Source organism: Somniosus microcephalus, chromosome 10, assembly GCF_052327205.1.
Source record: "Somniosus microcephalus isolate GS21.2 chromosome 10, FLI_Smic_1.0, whole genome shotgun sequence".
Classification (NCBI taxonomy): Eukaryota; Metazoa; Chordata; class Chondrichthyes; order Squaliformes; family Somniosidae; genus Somniosus; species Somniosus microcephalus.
The window spans coordinates 217,449,350-217,471,257 of NC_140996.1; the positions used below are offsets into that span (position 1 = coordinate 217,449,350).

Consider the following 21,908-nt stretch of genomic DNA (forward strand, 5'->3'; position numbering starts at 1 on the left):
ATTCATCCAATGAAAAGCGACGAGTTAAGATAGTAACTATAGGTTTTTATTGGCTAAATGACAGAGCCCACCCTCGTGGGTGATCGGGTCCAACAAGGAGGAATACCAGCCAGTCGACCATCTTTATACCTGGGCAAGCAGGCGGAGCCATGGGCGGAGTCAGCTGTGGTCAGCCCAGGTATAACAGCGTGACAAGAGGTGACCTTGTGTAGTGATACAACAGTGTAAACAGTGATAACCATAGTGTAACGATATAAACAGTGATAACCATAGTGTAACGATAGTGAACGATAAAAGTGGTTTACCACAGGACATACACTCTTAGAGAGGGTCCTTTGTACATGAGAAGTTTTAGGAAGAGCAAAAACCCCTTTTCAGAGATTCACCTCACATAGTTGACTCTTAACTGCCCTCTGAAATGGCCTAGCAAGCCTCTCAGTTGTGCCAAACCGCTACGACAAAGTCAGCACTGTGTACCTTCACACGGACTGCAGCAGTTCAAGAAGGTGGTTTACCACCACCTTCTCGAGGGCAATTAGGGATGGGCAATAAATGCCAGCCTTGCCAGCGATGCCCAGATCCCAGGAACGAATTAATTAATTATCCCTGCTCGATCATCATATCCCTTAATGTCTTCCATCTCCAGAAACCAATTTGATTATCTCTTGAATACATTTATAGTGTCTGTATCAATGGCTTTCCCTGATAAATTATTGTACAACTCTATTACCCTTCGGGTGACTTCCCTTATTTCTTCTAACTTCCCAAGTTCTAACTTGTGTACCCGGGTATTTAAATCCTTCATCATAGTAAAGAAAGAAAGACTTGCATTTCTATGGCGTCTTTCAAGACCTCAGAACGTCCCAAAGCACTTTACAGCCAATTAAGTACTTTTGAAGTGTAGTCACTGTTGTAATGTAGGAAACGTGGCAGCCAATTTGCGCACAGCAAGCTCCCACAAACAACAATGTGATCATGACCAGATAATCTGTTTTTGTGATGTTGATTGAGGGATAAATATTGGCCAGGACACCGGGGATAATGCCCCTGCTCCTCTTCAAAATAGACCCATGGGATCTTTTATGTCCACCTGAGAGGGCATCTGAAAGACGGCACCTCCGACAGTGCAGCACTCCCTCAGTACTGCACTGGAGCGTCAGCCTAGATTTTTGTACTCCAGTCTCTGGAGTGGAACTTCAACCCACAACCTTCTGACTCAGAGACGAGAGCTGACTGAGTCACGGCTGATACTTAAGGTAGATTTTCAACTTGCCACCTTGACGTAAAACTGGCGTGGCAGACCAGCTGCCCATTATAGAAACCCCTTGATTTTCAGTTCCAATAATTTCAATGTGCCTGAATTTTACCTTCCAACGGATTAGTGCATTTTAATCATTAATGTTAGTTTTGCTTATTTTATCAATTGCACTTTGGAATACATCAGATCTAAAGCTGAACACAAGCCTAGCTTCTAATATGAATTAACCCATTTTGTCATTTTAATTCTCCATCCCACTGCCACTCTGACCTCTCTGTCCTCGGCCTCCTACACTGTTCTAAGGACGTTCAACGGAAGCTCGAGGAACAGCACCTCATCTTTCGATTAGGCACTTTACAGCCTTCTGGACTCAACATTGAGTTCAACAATTTCAGATCATAACCACCGCTCCCATTTTTCCGGACAGCAGCTGTTGGTAATGATTCTGCTGTTGCCATTTACACCTCTAGAGCCATCTTTTGTTTCTTTACTTGTCCCATTACCATCTCCTTTTGCTTTGCACCATCATCCCTTTTGTCATTTAATCTCTCCTGCTTTCCATCCCATCACAGACCTTCCCATTTGTTCTTTCCTCCCTCTCCCCGCCTCTGTACTTGCTTAAAACCTGTCACATCTCTTAACTATTGCCAGTTCTAACGAAAGGTCATCGACCTGAAAAATTGGGCTGGATTTTCACTGAGGAGTCGGGTAGGAGGCGGGACTACAACTTTCGGGGTTGTAGGCCCGCCTCCATTGAGTTCTAGCCAACCCACGTGATTTTGACTTGATTGACCTTGTTGAGCCCGCCCAGCCGGCTCAGCAGGCCAATTAAGGGCCACCCAGCAACAGGTGACGTCACAGATTGACATTTCATCTGTCAAGAGCTTTTGACAGATGAAATATCAGCGTTTCACAGCTGTTTGAAGCTGTCAAACACTGACAATCTGTACTCCAGGTTAATTCCTTCCTCTCAGGCTGATTTAGAGATCTCCCCAGAACAGAAAGCTGAATGCTGCAATTTTTGACAGCTCGCAGCCATTCTGCTTTCTGTGCCGGTGAGATGAGGGACTCCCGAGACCTGAAGGAAGGAAGGCTGTAAAGGTAAGTAGAACTTCTTTAAACACTTTACACACACCAAACACACTTACCTTTGCACTCATGCACCCATCACTCACCTGAACACCGGACATCTCGACCCCTCCAAGCCCTTCATCCCGACGGTCCGCCTCCTCTAACTTAGCGTGGTTTGGAGCCATCGGGAATCCCACACTTCAACATTAAAAATAGGGATTAGGCTAAAAACTGCCTGTTAACTACCTGTTAACAGGCAGTTAATTGGCACTAATCCCCTTCCCGCCTCGGGGAGGCGGGTCCCAGTGTGGGGCGGCTACCCGCCTCCTTTGAAACTGGCATGGAGGCGGGTTGGGTGCGGGATAGGTTTGGGACCCCTGATTTCGGGATTTTAACCCCCCACACGCCTCCAATCCCGCCTCCACGGCCCAATGAAAATCCTGCCCATTAACTCTGTTTCTCTCTCCACAGATGCTGTCTGACCTGCTGAGTATTTCCAGCATTTTCTGCTTTTATTTCAGATTTCCAGCATCCGCAGTATTTTGCTTCTGAATGAAAATAAAAACTGGCATGTTTGAATCAATGGGGTTGGGAGGGTTAATGGGTACGAAGCTCATTCTGATTTAAAGCTGGCAACATAACTCCTGCCAACAAATATGACAACAGCTGTCTTAAATCATGTGTTACTGGGATGGAATACACAAGAGGGGTGCAGACCAAGTCCTAAATCAGAACAGCCTTGTTCCTGTGGGTCTATCAAGTAATCTGAATGCCAAGCACGTTTTACAGCTTTGTAAGACACAACTTAAGGCAGCCATTTTTCTTTTAAATTATAATCTAAAGTAATTTAATGGCTGTCTCCTGCTACTTACCATTCACTGTGCTAAGATTAGAGAATTCAGATGCATGCACTTACTGTCAGGGAAAGCAATGGCATATGAGATGAACGAGATAGATGCTTTTTTTAACAAAACTATGTACCAAGGATAGATATTGGCCCAGAAATTCGGGTCCCCACGGGTGAGTACGCATGGGGTACTCACGCGTCAGCCCAACGAAAGTGCTGGTTTCGTGCAGGCACTGCGCATGCGCAGGAAACCGGCACTTCCGTTCCCCTGAAAGAAGGGGTTGACAGGTGGAACGCATGCGCCGGACAGGCAGCGCGTGCGCATCAAACTTACGTTTTTTTTGCAGGTTCCTCCGGGAGGGTAAGTCTCCAGCAGTTACACTTTTAAAAAGCAGGCGCAAGGCCTGCTTTTAACAAGGTCAGTGGTGAATTAATTAAAATTAAAACATTTTTTCCAGTTTTATTATTTTTAAATACTTTAAAGAAAGGTAAGTTTATTTTTAGCCCTGTTAGAAAATGTAATTAGTTTTTTTTTTTAATTTAAATTATTGTTTAAAATAGTTATTTCATGTAATTTATAGTTATTTTAAAAATGTGATGGTTTTTTAAAAATTTATTTGAAGTTTTAGTGATGTTTTGGGGCTTATAGTATTTATAGGTTTGACAGCTCTTCCTGTCAAACTTATGAATGAAGCATTCCCTGCTATCATTGGCTCTCCATGGCCCACTTCGAACTAACTGCGCCCCTGGGATATGCAAACACTGCGCGCCGGCAGTTGGAGCAGGCCCAGGATCGGAATCCCATGCGGGCCCACAGCTCAACGGCCGGCGCGCTAGGTAAGTGCAAGTCGGAGGCTTGCACCCGTGGGAAGCCCCCGACCCGAATTTCTGGGCCATTATATTAAGATTTTGTTATAAACTAACATGAAGTTGGGCTCATTTTCTTTGGAGAACAGGCTTTGAAGTGACCTACTTAACTTGGAATGGAATTGACTATGCTGATATGAATAATCAAAAGGTTCAAGTACTGGGGGGCACAAGATAAAGTTCAACAACAACAACTTGCATTTATATAGCACCTTTAATGTAGTAAAACATCCCAAGACCCTTCACAGGAGCGATTAGCAAACAAAATTTGACACTGTGCCACATAAGGAGATATTAGGACAGATGACCAATAGCTTGGACAAAGAGGTAGGTTTTAAGGAGTGTCTTAAAGGAGGAGAGAGAGGCGGAGAGATTTAGGGAGGGAATTCCAGAGCTCAAGGCCTAGGCAATTGAAGGCACGGCCGCCAAGGGTGGAGTGATTAAAATCAGGGATGCGCTAGAGGCCAGCATTGGAGTAGCGCAGAGATCTCGAAGGCTTGCGAAGCTGGAGGAGGCTACAGAGATAGGGAGGGGTGAGGCCATGGAGCGATTTGAAAACCAAGGATGAGAATTTGAAAATTGAGACCAGGGATCAAAAATGGAACCTTTTTTTCCCCCACAAAAGACAATACAGTTAGGGAACAAGTTACCAGGAATGCCCAATGGCGTGGTCAGTTTAAATAAGGGCAATAGGCAATTAGATGGAAGGTTTGAGGGATGTGGTGAGAAGGTTAGGTAGGTTGCTCAGAAGCAGCAGAGTTGCTGGGCCTTAAGCTCTCTTCCTGTTGCTGCAAGTTCTTCCGATTTTATTTTCACGGGTTCAGGAGATTCATTTCACTTGCACAATTGCAACACTGCGGTATAAATATTCACGGTGTGATAAATCAGTATTGTTATTCTGCAAGCCTTTGCAGTTCCCTAAAGCTCACAAATGACACTCTGATTATTTGTGCTGTGACATGAATACAGTAGAAGCTGTGGGGCATCATTCACAAACCCACCACTAAGAGAGCTACCACCTCCTGAATGTAAGGTAACGGGGGCTGGCTTCCGTCCTATTAAAGAAGCAAGTGGCGCAGAGGATGGGGTGGAAATTATGGCACCCTTTTATCTTTTGTGCACTCTGTTTGGTCTCCCACTCTTGCGGTCAAAGTCATCCTCCATTTGGACACGAATGACAGGATGCACACAGCACCGCAACAAAAACGGCATCGTTGTGCTGTGAGTGCAAACGTAAAACATTGACTTATCTGTATTCATTGAACATCTCCCAGTCTGCCTTACAGCTGTTCTGTTCTAGCTCTAACAGGTAAACAACATGCTGGTGAAAACTCATCCGCAGTCACATTAAGAATTCCTCTGTGTAGCAATTTTGTAAATGCATCTGTTGACGGGTTCCCTCCGTTTGCTCTTTCCAGCAAACTCGTGAAGACGTCCTTCAGCTAGAAAGAGTGACTGTAGGAAATCTTCACAAATGCATTTAGGAACAGGAGGAAGCCATTCAGCTCCTCAAGCCAAAAACAACAACAACTTGTATTCATATAGCACCTTTAAGATAGTAAAAAGGTCCCAAGGCGCTTCATAGGAGTGTTATAAAACAAAATTTGACACCGAGCCAGATAAGGAGAAATTATGGCAGATAAAAGAGGTAGGTTTTAAGGTGAGTCTTAAAGGAGGAAAGAGAGGTAGCGAGGCAGAGAGGTTTAGGGAGGGAATTCCAGAGCTTAGGGCCTCGGCAGCTGAAGGCACGGCCGCCAACGGTGGAGCGATTAAAATCGGGGATACTCAAGAGGCCAGAATTAGAGGAGCGCAGATATCTCGGACGGTTGTGGGGCTGGAGGAGGTTAGAGAGATAGGAAGGGGCGAGGCCATGGAGGGATTTGAAAACAAGGATGAGAATTTTAAAATCGAGGCGCTGCTTAACCGGGAGCCAATGTAGGTCAGCGAGAACTGGGTAGATGGTTGAACGGGACTTGGCGCGAGTTAGGACACGGGCAGCAGAGTTTTGGATGAACTCAAGTTTACGGATGGTAGAACGTGGGAGGCCGGCCAGGAGTGCGTTGGAATAGTCAAGTAACAAAGGTACAGAGGAGGGTTTCAGCAACAGATGAGCCATTCAATTTGTTCACGGCAGATCTGCATTTTAACCCCAATCTACCTGCCTTGTTTCCATAAACCTTAACACCCTAGCCTAACAAAAATCGATCAATCTCAGTTTTGACATTTTCAATTGACCCCCAGCCTGAACAGCTTTTTGAGAGGGAGAGGGAGGGTTCCAGATTTCCACCACCCTTTGTGTGAAGAAGTGTTTTTTGACATCACCCCGAGCGGCCTAGCTCTAAATAATGCAATCCTATGCATATCAACGAGAGGAAATGATTCTCCACTGTGAGGTATCAGGTTTTTAAGAAGATACCTGTTGAATCATCCACAGAGCAGTTTTCCAAATAAAATAACTTTAATGACAAAGCTAGCTGTACAAATGTAATACACGACCAGGGATACACTACCTCCCGCTGAAGTACATTTTGTGCTTTCACTAATAAGATAGACCGGGTAACTCATGAGTGAATTTGCAGCTAGCATCAGAATTGAAAAAATATTTTGAGGAGGTATTGAGTATTCTGGCCATCATTTCTTTTTTTTTTGAATGTTGCAAACATTTATTTTTGGCACAATTTCTGGTGATTTTGTTTAAATTCAGGTTCCCACTGCTCTCAGTTAAAAATAAAAAGGCTTACACACGAGTCCGTGAGAGCCTGCCAGACACCCGTGGTTCATAGTCTTACCTGCTTTGCAAGTCGTTGAGGTCTAGCTCTGCGATATAGTGGGTGGCTGAGGAAACGGTGACAATTCGACTGTTGCGGTCGTGGCTCCCCGACTGCCTCAGAATATCCAGGAGAAGATGGGTCAGCGTGAAGTGCCCGAGGTAGTTCACGCCAAAGTGCTCTTCAAACCCGTCCGCAGTGCTTCTCTGGGGCACCAGCATCACTGCCGCTGAAAGTGAAAACGGAACCATTTTTAGGCGACGAACGTACAGTCGTGGGCATGTCGTAGTCGGATCAGTCGCGGAAAAACGGGCGGTGGAGCAGGGGGCAGGGCTCTGAACGCAAGTAGGTTCCGGCATGGAGATCGCTTGTAAATGATGCACAAAAGCAGTCCGCTTGTACATTTCTGAACTATATATACACAAGCGGAGGGGGTAGGAGAGGAATTTTCCAAAGTATTTTTTTCTTCCTTATTGGCCCTGTGTTTTCCTGTTTTCTTTTTGCCTCTCCCAGGAGATTGCATGGCTGGTGGGGGGAGCAGGGGGAGGGGGTGGGGTGGGAGGGGGTAAGGAAGTGTCTAGTCGCGATGCTCCAGCCATCATGGGTGTGGGGCAGGCTTGATGGACCAGCTGCTCTTTTCCTGCCCGTCATTTTCGTCCCTTCGTAGGTCTTCACGATCCTGTGCAAATGAAAAATGGAACTGTTCATTGGGGCAGTCATGTGTTTTCTGGCGCGTTAGGGTAAAAAAAAGACAGACTTGCATTTCTATAGCGCCTTTCACGACCACCAGACGTCCCACAGCACGTCAGAGCCAATGTAGCGCTTTGGAGTGTCGTCACTGTTGCAATGTAGGAAACGCGGCAGCTAATTTGCGTACAGCAAGCTCCCACAAACAGCAATGTGATAATGACCAGATCATCTTATTGAACGGCGGAGCAGGCTTGAGGGGCCATATGGCCTACTCCTGCTCCTAATTCTTATATGATTGAAGTTTTCAAATGAGAAAGTTTTGGATACAGTCCAATTAGGTAAGTTGTTTGAAAAGGATAGGACTTGGGGGGTCATGGCTAGGCTACAAGGTTAGATACAAAAAGTATTTCCTGTCACAGAGAGTCATTCCACTCTGGTTCAAACTGCTGAGATACGGTCAGTATAGAGTCACCACAGTCCTTTAAGAAGGTACTTGGCGAGTTCTGGACAGAATTGGATATTTCCACTTACGAAGGTAATTTGCTAGTTACTTGTGATTGTGACGAGTCATCAGCAGCCATGGCCTATTGGGCTGGATTGCTTTAGGGAGTCAGAGGAATTTCCTGGAATTTTCCCTGAATTGACGACAGCTTTTTTGGGGAGTTTCTTGTGTCTTTTCCAGGAGATAGTATGGTTAGAGAAGATGGCAAATTGCGTATGAGGTTATACCATTTACTGGAAAGGAGTAGGCTCGATGGGTGGGAGGGTCTTTCTGTACTTTCTTTTCATGTGCTTATATAATGCAAAAATGATTTGTGCGCATGTGGGTGAACATGAAATGGCTCTGCGCACCCACACATGAACTGAAAGCAAGCTTGCGGGAACACATGCGAGCTGGACATGGCTTCACTCTCCTATGTGTGAACACAAAATAGATCCGTTTGTAAATGGGCTTGTATTTTTAAAATGTGATAAATCAGAAACAGACGTTTAGTGTCAGGTTCTTGCTGCGTTTCCTACGTTACAACGCTTCAGAAAAGTACTTCATTGGCTGTAAAGCAGTTTGGGACGTCCAGAGGTCGTGAAAGGCAGTATAGAAATGCAAGTCTTCCTTTTCCTTCTTATTGCTCAACAAACCTAGGCTTTCCAGCTCCAAACTGGTCAGCTGGTTGCTTGAAGCCAATACTGCCTCCAGCTGAGCTGAAAGAAAACAAAAGACGATTGATCCAACTTCTGGAACACAAAACAGAGGCAAAGAAGCGTTGTTTCAGTCGGGGAAACGCACGTCTGGCCAGCAAAGAAAGGTGGTGAGCAGGCGGTGACAAGTGCTTCCTCACAGGGTCTGAGAATCACCTGGGTAACCTGGGTAGTGTCAGCTGTGGCTCAGTGGGTAGCACACTCGCCTCTGAGTCAGAAGGTGGTGGGTTCAAGTCCCACTCTCGGGTCTTGAGCACATTAAAGCTAGGCTGACACTCCCAGTGCAGTAACCGAGGGAGCGCTGCCGTGTCAGAGGTGCCGTCGTTCGGATGAGACGTTAAACCCAGGCCCCTGTCTGCTCTCTCGGGTGGACGTAAAAGATCCCATGGCACTAATTCGAAGATGATCAGGGGAGTGTCCGGGCCAAAATATCTCCCTCAACCAACATAACAAAAAAAGATTATCTGGTCATTATCGCATTGCTGTTTGTGGGACCTTGCTGTGCGCAAATTGGCTGCTGCGTTTCCCACATTACAAGTGAACCCCCCCCCCCCTCCAAAAGTACTTCATTGGCTGTAAAGCGCTTTGAGACGTCCGGTGGTCGGGAAAGGCGCTATATAAATGCAAGTCTTTCTTTCTCCTTCCAACAATCTGGATCAGCTGAAGAGTGACACTGGTAGAAGAAGCCTTCCTTCTCTCTCCACATATCTCTCAAGCCCTGATGCTTTGAAATAGTGGAACTGGGGTTGGCGCTTGGGGTGGGAGCAAATTGTCCGACTTTACCACCTTGGGATTCTTGTATATCCCTATTGCTTTTCTCAGGGGCACCGTGTAACTTTAGCGCATTCCAACTACAATACAATGGTTGAGAGGAGTGTCTCCCAGTTGTAAAACGCGTAGAACTCACAAAACTGAAATTTTAAAGAAAAAGAATTCACCAACAAATAAATGCCATTCCATGAACAGTTGTACGTATCACCAAAAATAAATCCTGGAAAGTGTGTGGCTTTAACAGTTTGTACAATATTGGCTGCTGTCAGGAACATTTAGCCATTCAAACTGATGGGATGGAGGTGAATTAAATAGAGCAATCTGTTCCATAATAAATTAGCAATCAGCTGGGGTATTCAACAAGCCTGGTTGTTTAAATGGCTTGCAAAGTGTGTATGTATGCCTTGCGTATCAAGTGTCTGCTGAGCGCTCCTGTCATTCCTTACCGTTCTTTTCGCTAGCCAGTTCAATTAGCTAGAAATGATTCCGTTACATATACAAATATTAAAATGAATAATTACAAACAATTTTACAGAGCGGAAACAGGCCATTCAGCCCAACATGTCCATGCCGGCGTTAATGCTGTACACGAGCCTCCTCCCACTTTACTTCATCTCACCCTATCAACAGATCCTTCTATTGCTTTCATGTACTTATCTAGCGGCCCCTTAAATGCAGCTTTGCTGTTCGCCTCAACCACTCCATGTGGTAGCGAGTTCCACATTCTCACCACTCTGAGTAAAGAAGTATTTCTTGAATTCCTAATTGGATTTATTATGTTTATCTTATGTTTATGGCCTCTAGTTTTGGACTCCCCCACTAGTGGAAACATATTCTCTACATCTACCCTATCAAACCCCTTCATAATTTTAAAGACCTCTATCAGGTAACCTCTCAGCCTTCTCTTTTCTAGAGAAAAGAACCCTGGCCTGTTCAGTCTTTCCTGATAGTGGTAACTTCTCAGTTCTGGTATCATCCTTGTAAATCTTTTTTGCACTTTCTCCAGTGCCTCTATATCTTTATTGTAATATGGAGACCAGAACTGTGAAGGTTCCGGATTCAATCGCAAGTCTGTGCTGAGTTAGTTGATCTTAGCTAGGCCTGCGATTTGAGAGATCCAGTTGGCCTTGTGCCCCAGGCTGGCAAGGGCCAAAAAAAAAAAATCAGCCATTCCAGTCAATACCAGAACTGAGAGGATATACTTACCAGGAAAGACTGAACAGGCTGGGACTCTTCACGAGAAAAGAGAAGGCTGAGGGGTGACCTGATAGAGGTCTTTTAAAATTATGAAGGGGTTCGATAGGCTAGACATAAAGAAGATATTTCCACTTGTGGGGGAGATCAAAACTAGAGGCCATAAACATAAGATAAGTCATGAATAAATCCAATAAGGACAGAAAATGCTGGAAAAACTCAGCAGGCCAGGCAACATCCGTGGAGAGAAAAACAGAGTCAACGTTTCAGGTTGAAACCCTTCGTCAATCCAATAAGGAATTCAGGAGAAACTTCTTCACCCAGCATGGTGAGGATGTGGAACTCTCTACCACAGGGAGTGGTTGAGGCGAATAGCATAGATGCATTTAAGGGGACGCTAGATAAGCACGAGGGAGAAAGGAATATCAGGGTATGATGTGCGGGTTAGGTTGATTGGCTATGATAAATTGACCCTTAGTGTTAGGGGGATTAAATACGTGGGGTTACGGGGATAGGGTGGGATATGTGTTGGTGTAGGGGTTACGGGGATCGGGTGGGATATATGTCGGTGCAGGCTCGATGGGCCGAAATGGCCTCTATCTGCACTGTGGGGTTTCTCTGATTGTGATGTCAGGGTGAGATGAAGAGGCTCGTGTGGAGCAGAAACGCAGCACAGACCAGTTGGGCCCAATAGCCTGTTTCTGTGCTATAGACTCTATTTAACTCTATCCAACCCTAACCCTGGAAAGCATTGCAGGTATGAAGGTAGGGAGAGGGTAGGGTTGGGCTCAGCTATGGATAGCAACACTCGCTATCTAAGCTCGTACATGAAACAAAGAAGATAGGAGCAGGAGTCGGCCATTCAGCCCCTCGAGCCTGCTCCGCCATTCAATGCAATCATGGCTGATCACCCAAATTCAGTACCCTGTCCCTGCTTTCTCCCCATATCCCTTGATCCCCTTAGCCTTAAGAAATATATCTAACTCCTTCTTGAATATATTTAATAAATTGGCCTCAACTGTCTTCTGTGGTAGAAAATTCCACAGGTTCACCACTCTCTGGGTGAAGAAATTCCTCCTCATCTCTGTCCTAAATGCCTTACCCCTTATCCTTAGACTGTGAATGAGATCCCCTCGCATTCGTCTAAACTCTAGTGAATATAAGCCTAATCGACCCAATCTCTCTTCATAAGTCATTCCTGCCATCCCAGGTATCAGTCTGGTGAATCTTCGCTGCACTCCCTCCATGGCAAGAACATCCTTCCTCAGATAAGGCGACCAAAACTGCACACAATACTCAAGGTGTGGTCTCACCAAGGCCCTATACAACTGCAGCAAGACATCCTTGCTCCTGTACTCGAATTCTCTCGCTATGAAGGCCAACATACCATTTGCCTTCTTAACCGCCTGCTGCACCTGCATGCTTACCTTCAGCGACTGGTGCACAAGGACACCCAGGTCTCGTTACACTTCCCCTTTTCCCAATCTATTGCCGTTCAGATAATAATCTGCCTTCCTGTTTTTGCCACCAAAGTGGATAACCTCGCATTTATCCACATTATACTGCATCTGCCATGCATCTGCCCAATCGCCCAACCTGTCCAAATCGTACTGGAGTTTCACAGAATCACAGAATCACAGAAACCCCACAGTGCAGATAGAGGCCATTTCGGCCCATCGAGCCTGCACCGACACATATCCCACCCTATCCCTGTAACCCCACCTATTTAATCCCCCTAACACTAAGGGTCAATTTATCATAGCCAATCAACCTAACCCGCACATCTTTGGACTGTGGGAGGAAACCGGAGCACCCGGAGAAAACCCACGCAAACACAGGGAGAATGTGCAAACTCCACACAGACAGTTGCCCAAGGCCGGATTCGAACCCGGGTCTCTGGTGCTGTGAGGCAACAGTGCTAACCACTATGCCACCGTGCTGCTCTGCATCCTCCTCACAGCACACACGCCCACCCAGCTTTGTGTCATCTGCAAACTTGGAGATATTACATCTAGTTCTCTCATCTAGATCATTAATATATATTGTGAATAACTGGGCTCCTAGCACCGATCGCTGCAGTACCCCACTAGTCACTGCCTTCCACTCGAAAAAAGACCCGTTTATTCCAACTCTTTGCTTCCTGTCTGCCAACCAGTTTTCTATCCAAGTCAGTACCTTACCCCCAATCCCATGTGCTTTAACTTTGCACGCCAGTCTCTTATGCGAGACCTTATCGAAAACCTCCTGAAAGTCCAAATACACCACATCCACTGGTTCTCCCTTATCTATTCTACCAGTTACATCCTCAAAAAATTCCAGTAGATTAGTCAAGCATGATTTACATTTTGTAAATCCATGTTGACTTTGTACGATCCTGTCACTGTTTTCCAAGTGCTCTGCTATTACATCTTTTATAATGGACTCTAGCATTTTCCCCACTGCCGATGTCAAGCTTACCGGTCTATGATTCCCTGTTTTTTCTCTGTACCACCTTTTTTAAATAGTGGGGTTACATTAGCCACCCTCCAATCCATGGGAACTGTTCCAGAGTATATAGAATTTTGGAAGATGACCAGCAATGCATCTACTATTTCTAGGACCACTTTCTTAAGTACCCTAGGATGTAGATTATCAGGCCCTGGGGATTTATCGGCCTTCAATCCCGTCAATTTCCCAAACACCATTTCCCTACAAATACTGATTTCATTCAGTTCCTCCCTGTCATTAGACCCTATGTTCCCCGACATCTCATAGAGTCATAGAGTTTTACAGCACAGAAAGAGGCCCTTCGGCCCATCGTGTCTGCGCCGCCCATCCATCCCTGTCCAGTCTAATCCCATTTTCCAGCATTTGGTCCATAGCCTTGTATGCAATGGCATTTCAAGTGCTCATCCAAATGCTTCTTGAATGTTGTGAGGGTTCCTGCCTCTACCACCCTTTCAGGCATTGAATTCCACATTCCAACCACCCTCTGGATGAAGAAGTTCCTCCTCAAATCCCCTCTAAATCTCCTGCCCCTTACCCTGAATCTATGCCCCCTTGTTACTGACCCCCCCACTAAGGGGAAAAGTTCCTCTTTATCTACCCTATCTATGCCCCTCATCATTTTGTACACCTCAATCAGGTCCCCCCTCAGCCTTCTCTGCTCCAAGGAAAACAACCCCAGCCTGTCCAGCCTCTCTTCATAGCTGAGGCGCTCCATCCCAGGTAACATCCTGGTGAATCTTCTCTGCACCCTCTCCAAAGCAATCACATCCTTCCTATAGTGAGGCGACCAGAACTGCACACAGTACTCCAGCTGTGGCCTCACCAGCGTTTTGTACAGCTCCATCATAACCTCCCTGCTCTTATATTCTATGCCTCGGCTAATGAAGGCAAGTATCCCATATGCCTTTTTAACCACCTTATCTACCTGCTCCGCTGCCTTCAGGGATCTATGTACATGTACACCAAGGTCCCTCTGACCCTCTGTACTTCCTAGGGTCCTACCACTCATTGTGTATTCCCTTGCCTTATTTGTCCTTCCAAAATGCATCACCTCGCACTTTTCAGGGTTAAATTCCATTTGCCACTTTTCCGCCCATCTGACCAACCCGTTTATATCGTCCTGTAGCCTGAGGCTTTCCTCCTCGCAATTTACCACCCCACCAATTTTTGTGTCATCTGCGAACTTACTGATCATACCTTTTACATTCTCATCCAAATCATTTATGTAGATCACAAACAACAAGGGACCCAGCACCGATCCCTGAGGTACCCCACTGGACACAGGCTTCCAGTCACAAAAGCAACCTTCGACCATCACCCTCTGCCTCCTGCCACTCAGCCAGTTTAGGATCCAACGCGCCAAGGCACCCTGGATCCCATGGGCTCTTACCTTCTTGACCAGTCTCCTATGCGGGACTTTGTCAAAAGCTTTACTGAAGTCCATGTAAACCACATCCACAGCATTTCCCTCATCCACCCCCGTAGTCACCCCCTCGAAAAATTCAATCAGATTTGTCAGACATGATTTACCCTTGACAAAGCCATGCTGACTATCCCCGATTAATCCTTGCCTCTCCAAGTGGAGACTAATTTTGTCCCTCAGAATTTTTTCCAATAATTTCCCCACCACAGATGTTAGACTCACTGGCCTGTAATTCCCTGGTTTATCCCTGCTACCCTTCTTGAATAATGGTACTACATTAGCTGTTCTCCAGTCCTCTGGTACATCCCCTGTGGTCAGAGAGGTTCTGAAAATTTGTGTCAGAGCCCCTGCAATCTCCTCCTTTGCCTCCCACAGCAGCCTGGGATACATCTCGTCCGGGCCTGGGGATTTATCCACTTTTTGGCCTGCTAAAACCGCTAGCACCTCCTCCCTCTCGATGCTAATATGTTCAAGTATGTCACAGTCCCCTTGCCCGATTTCTATGTCTGCATCGTCTTTCTCCATAGTGAACACAGATGCAAAAAATTCATTTAAAACCCCGCCTACATCCTCTGGCTCTACACACAGATTGCCACTTTGGTCCCTAATGGGCCCTACCCTTTCCCTGGTTATCCTCTTGCCCTTAATATACTTATGAAACATCTTAGGATTTTCCTTTATTTTGTTCGCCAGTGTTATTTCATGGCCCCTCCTCGCCCTCCTAATTTCTTTTTTAAGTATGCCCCTGCACTTTTTATACTCCTCTAGGGCTTCTTCCGTCTTTAGTCTTTTGTAACTGCCAAAAGCCCCCCTTTTATTTCTAATGCATTTTTGTATATCCCTTGTCATCCAAGGTTCCCTTTGCTTGTTGGTCCCACCGTTGACCTTTACAGGAACATGTTGGCGTTGTACTCTCTCTATTTCCCTTCTGAAAGTCTCCCACTGTTTTGATGTGGATTTTCCTATAAGCAGCTGCTCCCAGTCCACTTTGGCCAGATCCTGCCTTATCATATTAAAATCGGCCTTCCCCCAATTTAGAACCCTTATTTCCGGGCCGTCTTTGTCCTTTTCCATGACCACCTTAAATCTCACCGAATTATGGTCACTGTCGCCAAAATGCTCTCCTACTGACACTTCCACCACTTGCCCGGCTACATTCCCCAGAATTAGGTCCAGTACCGCCCCCTCTCTTGTAGGACTTTCTACATATTGGCTCAAAAAGCTCTCCTGGATGCACTTTAAGAATTCTGCACCCTCTAAGCCTTTCACACTCTGACTATCCCAATTTATATTGGGGAAGTTGAAATCCCCCACTATTATTACCCTATTATTTTTGCACTTTTCTGAGATTTGCCTACATATCTATTCCTCTATCTCCCCCTGACTGTTTGGGGGCCTATAGTACACTCCCAGCAAAGTGCTTGCCCCCTTTTTGTTTTTAAGTTCTACCCATATGGCCTCATTAGAGGAACCCGCTAATATATCATCCCTCCTTACAGCAGTAATTGACTCCTTAATTAATATTGCAACACCCCCTCCCCTTTTACACCCCCCTCTGTCTCGCCTGAAGATTCTATACCCCGGAATACTGAGCTGCCAGTCCTGACCCTCCCTCAACCATGTCTCCGTGATAGCAACAATATCGTACTCCCATGTGTTCAACAACAACTTCAGTTCGTCCACCTTATTTGCAAGGCTCCTTGCATTAAAATAAATGCCTTCCAGCCCTGCCATATTCTCTTTTGCCTTCACATATTTGCTCTGCCTTCCCAGCTGACTTGTTTTTCCCTCTGTATTTGGCTGTAAATCACCCCCTACTATAGCTCCACTCTGTACCCCAACCCCCTGCCAAGTTAGTTTAAACCCTCCCCAGCAGTGCTAGCAAACCTCCCCGCAAGGATATTGGTGCCCCTCTGGTTCAGGTGTAAACCGTCCGACTTGTACAAGTCCCACCTTTCCCAGAAGCAGACCCAGTGATCCAGGAAACTAAAGCCCTCCCCCCTGCACCATCCCTTTAGCCACGCATTCATCTGTTCTATCTTCCTATTCCTATACTTACTAGCACGTGGCACCGGGAGTAATCCAGAGATTACAACCTTTGAGGTCCTGCTCTTTAATCCTTCACCTAGCTCCCTAAATTCTTGCTGCAGGACCTCATCCCTCTTTTTACCTATGTCGTTGGTACCAATGTGGACCACGACCACTGGCTGTTCACCCTCCCCCTCCAGAATGCCCTGCAGCCGCTCAGTGACATCCTTGACCCTGGCACCAGGGAGGCAACAAACCATCCTGGATTCACGTCTACGGCCACAGAAACGCCTATCTGTTCCCCTTACTATAGAATCCCCTACCACTATTGCTCTCCCACTCTTTTTCCCCCCTTCCTGGGCAGCAGGAGCACCCCCAGTGCCAGAAAGTTGGCTGCTGCTGCCTTCCCCTGGTGAGTCATCCCCCTCAACAGTATCCAAAGCGGTATACTTGTTTGAGAGGGGAATGGTCACAGGGGTCTCCTGCACTACCTGCCTGCTTCTATTGCTCCGCCTGGTGGTCACCCATTTCCTGTCTTCCTATGCAGCCCTTCCCTACGGTGTGACCAACTCACTAAACATGCTATCCACGAACCTCTCAGCATCGTGAATGCTCAACAACCCATCCAGCCGCAGCTCCAGCGCCTCAATGCGGTCTGCTAGTAGCTGCAGATGGATGCATCTCTGGCACACGTGGTCATCAGGGGCACCGGGGTCCCTGAATTCCCACATAGAGCAAGAGGAGCATATCACGGGGCTGGGCTCACCTGGCATGACCTTCCCTTTACTTAATTTTAATTAATTTACTATCACCAATTAAAGATATCTCTGGGACTTTATTTGTGTCCTCCTTTGTGAACACAGAACCAAAGTATGTATTTAATTGGTCTGCCATGTCTTTGTTCCCCATTATAAATTCCCCTGATTCTGACTGCAAGGGACCTACGCTTGACTTCACCAATCTTTTTCTCTTCACATATCTATAGAAGCTTTTACAGTCAGTTTTTGTGTTCCCTGAAAGCTTACTCTCATACTCTATTTTCCCCCTCTTAATTAATCCCTTTGTCCTCCTTTGCTGAATCCTAAACTGCTCCCAATCCTCAGGTTTGCTGCTTTTTCTAGCCAATTTATATGTCCTCTCCTTGGATCTTATGCTATCCCTAATTTCCCTTGTTAGCCAATGTTGAGTCACCCTTTTTGTTTTATTTTTATGCCAAACAGGGATGAACAAATTCTGTAGTTCATCCATGCGATCTTTAAATGTTTGCCATTGCCTATTCACCGTCAACCCTTTAAGTAAGATTCCCCAATCCATCCTAGCCAACTCGCACCTCATACCATCGTAGTTTCCTTTATTTAAATTCAGTACCCAAGTCTCTGAATGAACTACTTCACTCTCCATCTTAATGAAGAATTCTATCATATTATGATCGCTCCTCCCCAAGGGGCCCCGCACAACAAGATTGTTAATTAATCCTTTCTCATTACATAATACCCAGTCTAAGATGGCCTGATCTCTAGTTGGTTCCTCGACATATTGGTCCAGGAAACTATCCTGTATACACTCTAGGAATTCCTCTTCCACAGTACTGTTACTAATTTGGTTAGCCCAATCTATATGTAGATTAAAGTCATCCATGATAACTGCTGTGCCCTTATTGCACACGTCTCTAATTTCCCATTTAATGCCACCCCCAACCTCAGCATTACTGTTTGGGGGTCTGTATGCAACTCTTGGTGAGGTAACAGACAGCTTACAGTGTCCATGGACATTCAGGAGAGAAAGGGGGGGGGGGGGGAAAGAGTGAATGCTTCAAAGCAAAACTTAAAAATTGTTGGTTCAAACAACCTGTGTAACTTTCTTTTTTTTTTAATCACTTTTCCATTTTTGAGATACTGCTATCACTGAGTCAAGGCTGACACTCACAAATCCTTCTATACAACCTTTAGATGTTGGCTACTCTGGTAAACAATGTAGGTATAGCAGAAACAGTAATTTCTCTCATTTGTACGGTGGTAGAAATGTTCTGAGTCATACAGTTCTTTCCAGCAAATCTGATGGAATCCAATGCTCTGGGGATCATAAGATTGTCTTTTATTGTATCGGAGGATAATTTTTAGCAAATTTAATGTATCCAAAAAAATGACCTGATAACTTCCTACTGCTAACGGAAGTAGCTCGTACAGTAGGTTAAAAGCAGAAAATGCTGGAAATACTCAACAGGCCATCTGTGGCGAGAGAAACAGAGTTAACGTTTCAGGTCGATGACCTTTCATCAGAACTGGAAAAAGTTAGAGATCTAACCGGTTTTAAGCAAGTATTGAGTTCAACAACTTCAGATCATAAACACTGCTCCCATTTTTCCAGGTAGCAGCTGTTGGTAATGATTCTGCTGTTGTCATTTACACCTCCTCCAGCCCCATTTTTTTTAACTTATCCCCTTACCATCCCCTTTTGCCTCGTTCCATCATCCCAGTTGTCTTTTAATCTCTCCTGCCTTCCACCCGATCACAGACCTTCCCTTTTGTTCTTTCCTCCCGTCACCCCTTTCCCTGTCTCGGTCCTTGCATAAAACCTGTTACATCTCTAACTTTTTCCAGTTCTGATGAAAGGTCATCAAGCTGAAACGTTAACTCTGTTTCTCTCTCCACAGATGCTGCCTGACCTGCTGAGTATTTCCAGCATTTTCTGTTTTTATTTCAGATTTCCAACATCCACAGTATTTTGCTTTTGTATACAGTAGGCTATATGCTTCAGAACATGCTATTCAATGGAATGAATCATTTGTTGAGCACAGCCCTGGTGGATTGTTTACTTAAGTAAAGGGCAGGGTCCAATAATTCAGGAAACAACCAACAGTGGAAAAATAGAGGGAAGATAGGATAAATCAGAAAGTAGAGATAAGGTGATGGCAAGCCTGGGTTTTTCAGAAACTGAAGCTTTGAGGAAAGAATAATTTATGCAACATAGGTGCAAGTAACTCTCAATTTATGAATTAAGCTCTCCTCAACATGCCAGTGACATCATTTGTCATGTGCCTGCCCCTTTAAGAGTACCTTGCATTATTCTAGCATGTGTTCTTCCTCCTAGTTGTGCCAAACCTCCTCAATGCCTTTTTTTCTTCAGGTGACGCATAACAATATTTCACACAAGGATAACTTGTCAATTCTTCATCCTCTTGTTAGGTATAAAACCATGTTTGTTTTGTAGAGTTTTCACATTCCTACCTCCATTTTTGTCATACAACCATTATTATGTCCTAACATCTTCCAATGGATAGCATAGAATGTACAGCACAGATACAGGCCATTCGGCCCAACCAGACCATGCTGCTGTTTAAGCTCCACTCGAGCCTCCTCCCGTCTTTCCTCATCTAACCCTATCAGTATAACCCTCCATTCCCTTCTCCCTCGTATGCTTATCTAGCCTCCCCTTAAATGTATCTATACTATTCGCTTCAACCATTCCCTGTGGTAGCGAGTTCCACATTCTCACCACTCTCTGGGTGAAGAAGTTTCTTCTGAATTCCCTATTTGATTTTTTGGTCATTATCTTATATTGAGGGACCAGGAACTCTCCTGGTCCCTCAATACCTCCTCTCTGGTGAAGGCGGCCCAGCAGCGCCTATATTTCCTAAGGAGGCTGAAGGGATGTAACTTGTCACCCCTGATCCTCTCTAACTTTTACCGCTGCACAATAGAGAGCATCCTGACAAACTGTATCACAGTATGGTATGGCAGCTGTAGCTATGACCGGAAAGCCCTGCAGCGGGTAGTCAAAACTGCCCAACGCATTACCGGCACCCGGCTACCGACCATAGAGCACATATACCAGAAACGCTGTTTACGGAGGTCACGGTCCATCATCAAAGACCCTACCCACCCCAGCCACAGTCTGTTCGCCCTCCTGCCATCTGGGAGACGCTACAGGTGCATTCGCACCCGAACGACCAGATTTAGGAACAGCTTCTTTCCCAGGGCTGTCATCCTACTGAACTCCACAAATAAACTCTAAAGCCTGCACATCTGCCAATGCACTTTATTATGGTTATGTTTATGTTAATGTATTACAAGCCAAATGTATGTTGAATGTTGAATGTTTAAATGTCTCGGGAGCCGCAAGCCTACATTTCGTTGTACTGCACTTGTGCACTAACAATGACAATAAAGTTGATTATTATTATTATTATTGATGGCCTCTAGTTTTGCTCTTCCCCACAAGTGTCAGCTGTGGCTCAGTTGGTAACACACTTGCCTCCGAGTCAGAAGGTTGTGGGTTCAAGTCCCCACTCCAGGGACTTGAGCACATAAAGCTAGGTTGACACTCCAGTGCAGTGCTCAGGGAGTGCACACTCTCTCTGTGTGTAATGAAACAAGGGAGAATAAAAGTTCAGAAGAAGGACGTAGTGCCTGCAAAGGAATCCAGAACAATACTGCTGCACAATTTGTGCTCTCAACAGAGTTTCTTGCTGCACTGGGGTTGCAACCAGGAAGGCTTCCCGATCTACACTCCTTCTAGGTGCTACTCCAGTGAAGGAGAAAGTTTGGCAGCTAAGCTTATGGACCCGTTATACATTTGGTCAGTTCACCTTTAAGACACAGCAGCAGCCCTTTAAATCCAGTCCCTGCGGTAACTATAATCCCTACGCAGTACTAAATCTATGCAGAAAATGCTTGAACAATATTTAAATCAGCGTCAGAAGGTTCTGGGTTCACAGACTCGAACACATAAATCTAGGCTGAGGCTCCAGTGCAGTGCCGAGGGAGTGCTGCATTGTTTGGGGGTGTGTGGTGGGGGGGGGGGGGTGGGTGGGGTGGGGGCGGTGGTGCCGTCTTTCAAATGAGACGTTAAACCGAGGCCCCGTCTGCCCTCTCGGACGGACGTCAAAGATCCCACAGCAGTATTTCGAAGAAGAGCGGGGGAATTCTCCCAGCTGTCCTGGCCAACATTCATCCTTCAACCAACATCAGTAAACAAACAGACTATCTGGTCAGCTTGCTGTGTGCAAAATTGGCAGCCGCGTTTCCTACATGACAACAGTGACCACACAGTTCAAAAATACTTCATTGGCTGTAAAGCGCTTTGGAAAGTCCTGAGGTCATGAAAGGCGCTATATAAAGATGTAATAGCAGAGCACTTGGAAAACAGTGACAGGATCGGACAAAGTCAACATGGATTTACAAAAGGTAAATCAGGCTTGGCTAATCTACTGGAATTTTTTGAGGATGTGACTGGTAGAATCGATAAGGGAGAACCAGTGGATGTGGTGTATTTGGACTTTCAGAAGGCTTTCGATAAGGTCCCACA

At 45.6% G+C, this 21,908-nt stretch overlaps 1 protein-coding gene across 1 annotated transcript in view; it reads right to left on the minus strand.

The window, feature by feature from the left end:
* dhrsx (dehydrogenase/reductase (SDR family) X-linked) overlaps window positions 1–21,908 on the minus strand; it is a 292,526-nt gene that overhangs the window by 61,589 nt on the left and 209,029 nt on the right. The window contains exon 6 of the mRNA XM_085998312.1: window positions 6,833–7,040. Coding sequence (XP_085854438.1) covers window positions 6,833–7,040 — 208 coding nt within the window. The remainder of the gene's footprint in view (window positions 1–6,832; window positions 7,041–21,908) is intronic.